Source organism: Cyprinodon variegatus, unplaced genomic scaffold, assembly GCF_000732505.1.
Source record: "Cyprinodon variegatus isolate N-32 unplaced genomic scaffold, C_variegatus-1.0 Scaffold344, whole genome shotgun sequence".
NCBI classification, from domain to species: Eukaryota; Metazoa; Chordata; class Actinopteri; order Cyprinodontiformes; family Cyprinodontidae; genus Cyprinodon; species Cyprinodon variegatus.
The window spans coordinates 538086-541427 of record NW_015150797.1 but is presented as its reverse complement, the minus strand read 5'-3'; the positions used below and the strand labels follow the sequence as shown (position 1 = coordinate 541427).

At 39.6% G+C, this 3342-nt stretch overlaps 1 protein-coding gene across 1 annotated transcript in view; it reads right to left on the bottom strand.

The window, feature by feature from the left end:
* LOC107091604 (atypical kinase ADCK3, mitochondrial-like) overlaps positions 1-3129 on the bottom strand; it is a 29775-nt gene extending 26646 nt beyond the window's left edge. The window contains exons 1-2 of the mRNA XM_015385624.1: positions 2833-3129; positions 2495-2613 (exon numbers count right to left, since the gene is read on the bottom strand). Of these exons, the coding sequence (XP_015241110.1) occupies positions 2495-2596 (102 nt within the window). The 5' untranslated portion in view covers positions 2597-2613; positions 2833-3129. The remainder of the gene's footprint in view (positions 1-2494; positions 2614-2832) is intronic.
* Between the last annotated feature and the right edge of the window lie 213 nt (positions 3130-3342).

Sequence of the window (3342 nt, the reverse complement as noted above, 5' to 3'; positions counted from 1 at the left end):
ATATATTATATATCTTTATTTTATTTTTTTTTTTATTATATATTATATATCTTTTTAGACACGATACAAATCAACGTCAGTTTAAAGCAGTTAAATCATTTCTCTTGTGTTGCCAGGAAACTGGCATTTATACTCAAGGTCAGCATAACATTAGGATCAAATAACGAGCAAAGGGAGAGTCAGGAGAAAAAAGAAATAATTGCAGAGCGAACAGCAAAAATGTTGGTTCTGCAAAGCCTGAGGAGAAAAGACTGAAAAATAAGAACAAAGGAGGAAAAGCCTCAAAGAAGAGATGAATATAACAATAACTTAATTGCAGAGCAGCAGTTGTTGCTTTGCAGGGTTAAACTCTCAGTCAGGGTGGAGACGTTCTAAATGTTTGGGTTTTCTCCAGGCACGTGTCAGATTAAATGGATATTCTAATTTGTCTTTACATGCAGGGCTGTGTGTGTGTTTAAGTGGCTGCATGTTAGTCTTGTGATGAACTGGTGACCTGTCCAGCGACTTCAAATTTAGCTGTTTAGGAATCCAGAGCATCATTTTGTTTGTGTTTCAAACATTAGAGCATGTTGCTTTTTACAGTAAAACACGGAGGAGGTACCGTCATACTCTGGGCTCTCTTTGCTTTATAGTGGCAAATATTTCATAAACACTACATAAAATGAAAAATTCATCAAAAAGGAACATTTTACAGAAAAAAAAAAAAAACAAGATTTTAGTCCTGATTCCCCCAGCTGCCATTTATTAAAAAAAACTGAAAATGAAAATTAACAAACATTTAGAAGCTGCTTTTACAGTTTACGTAAGGCGAGAGCGCTCCTATCCCTACGATTTTACTTTTTTAAAAATGATTTTCTCGAGAAAACAAGTTAATTTTCTCATCATCTAAAGATAACGAAGCCGTTTTCTCGTGATAACGAGATGATTGGCGTGTTTTAAAACTGATTACATCATTTGATCCCACAACAGCGAGAGAGGATTCATAAGTATAAATCATGGCAGCCTGTCTATAATTCTGTAAATAATTCCGGGTTTAACTTTTAGGTAACAAGACGACGTTGTTGGTTTGATGATTTGCTTTTTCTTCTGATTCATATGCAATTAACTGCCTCAGAGCCTACCGAATGGCGTTTCCTGAACAGCCTCGGTGTTACGCCTTAACAGGTATAAAATGAATTAACCCCTAAAAGGAGTCCAGATTAAAGTTTAGAATTAAAAAACAGATTTGTTTCTACTGTATTCCAGGCAATCCATTCATCCACCACAACCTGACAATGAGTGAAAAGAAAAAGGAAACTAAAAAACTGCTTATTTGTGCAATACCGCAACTGCACACTAGGGGCACCGCAGGCATGGATGGACTGGGAATCCAGGGCTGTTGATCAGCCTCATTCATTACTCATACAGCTTAATCATCTCGTTATCTCAAGAAATCAATAACTGTTTTCTTGTGATAACGAGATAATTATCTTGTTATCTCAAGAAAACAATTAATGGTTAAAGCTTATTATCTTGAGAAGGCAAAGGAAAAAAAAAAAGTTGGCTATGACCAGCCTCAGCTTCCGTATGCATCTAATAGTGAAACATTAACATAGTTTTTTGTTCAAATATTTAGCATGTCAAAGCAAATTTATACCTATATGTAATATTTTCATAGTATGCAAGAATCTTTCATTGGTAAATATCTATAGATTTGCAGGAATATGTATTAATACTTTAAAATCCTGCCATTTTATCAGATGCCAAAGGTAAACCCAGATGGAAGAAACATCCAGAGGGATGTTTTCCCCCCAAACCTCTCTGAACTAATACGTGCATGTTATGACGTCCAAGCCTAAAACAGGAATCCACAGAGTGAAAATCAAGAAGAGTTTCTGCTGCCCAGAAAAGGCGCAGCTGAATCAAAGGGGCCTCGGTGCATCAGGTCCGCCGAGTGGCCGACTACAGAAGCTGCTGCAGAGAATCCAGGACAATGGCAGCTTTTCAACATCAATTAAGCCGAGCATCGTCTCTGCAGCTTTACATGCAGCTGTATGTAAAACATCATCATATAACCTGATTGAAGAAAATTCATAACAGTTGTTTACATCAGGAAGAAAAACATTTCTATTATATTTGATGTCTGAGCTGCATATTATTTCTATAAAAAAAACATCCTGTTAAATGATTCCTTCATAGATTTAACCATGCAGCAGTAAACATTGTTTTTTACATTTGACTTGCTGATTGCTGTCCTGAGTCGATCAAGTGAAACTTGATGATTCCATGTTATGTTTGTTCTTTTTGGCACATTTCTGTCTGGTAGCAGTGTTATCTCACTGATTAAAAGCCTTTTGTTCAGGAAACATTTATCTCCCAGGCTATAAAGCTAAATGTGCTTTTAATGTGAAAACCTTTCTATAGTCCTACTGAATCATCAGGCTCCATGATCACTACAATCTGTGCAGCATGTCCAGGATACTGCATCATGGGGTGAATGATGGTGGATGCTTACCAGTCTGTGGTTGTTGGGGCTGCTCAGGCTGCTTGCTGGGGCTCTGCTGGCTGCCTGTTTTATCCAGCTCAGACCCCTCAGCACCACTATGTCCCCTGTCATGATGCTACCCTGTAGAGCTGCACACAACACAAACAAACCCATCCACGTGTTTATGCAGCCAGGATTAATACCAGGCTGGAGCTAAACAATGTAAACAGAAACGGACTACAGGAAGAAAGAAAAACAACATGGTTCAGGGTAAGCTGTGAAAACAAATCAGAGACAAAGGAGGAGGAGAAAGTGGGATTTTACAGTCAATTTAACAGAAAGAAGAAAACAAAAGAACTTCCACTCACCACTAGAAGCTGATCTAAACACGTCGTCTGAGCTCAGAGAGCATGTAGAGCAGCCAGCATTGTGCAACTGCTGCCCCTCTGTCTATCTACCTCGGTTTGACCTGACAATTCCTGACGGAGGAAAGAGAGACTCCTGTGAGACAGCGCGGAGGGAGACACTCTGCAGCGGGACATAAAAACCGATTCAACAAAAACCAGACAAAGGGTCAAAGTTTAGGAGCGGAGCGACTATGAACCAGCCCGCATTCACTGACAGTTGTTCTCTGGATGCGTGTGCCCGCGTGTACCCGCTGACGTGTCCGCGCGGGGCGGACCTCGAGCTGCTGCACGCACCAGGCGTCCGCGGGCTTCCCGCCCATTTCTTTTTTCAAAGTGTCACGTGATCGCTGGAGTCATGTTTTTCTCTTCTCATTTGCACATGAAAGCAGAATACTACGGAAGAGGATTAGGATTAGGGCTACAGAAGAAATAAAAAAGTTAATATTACTTCAGTTTAGTGTGGAAAAAAAA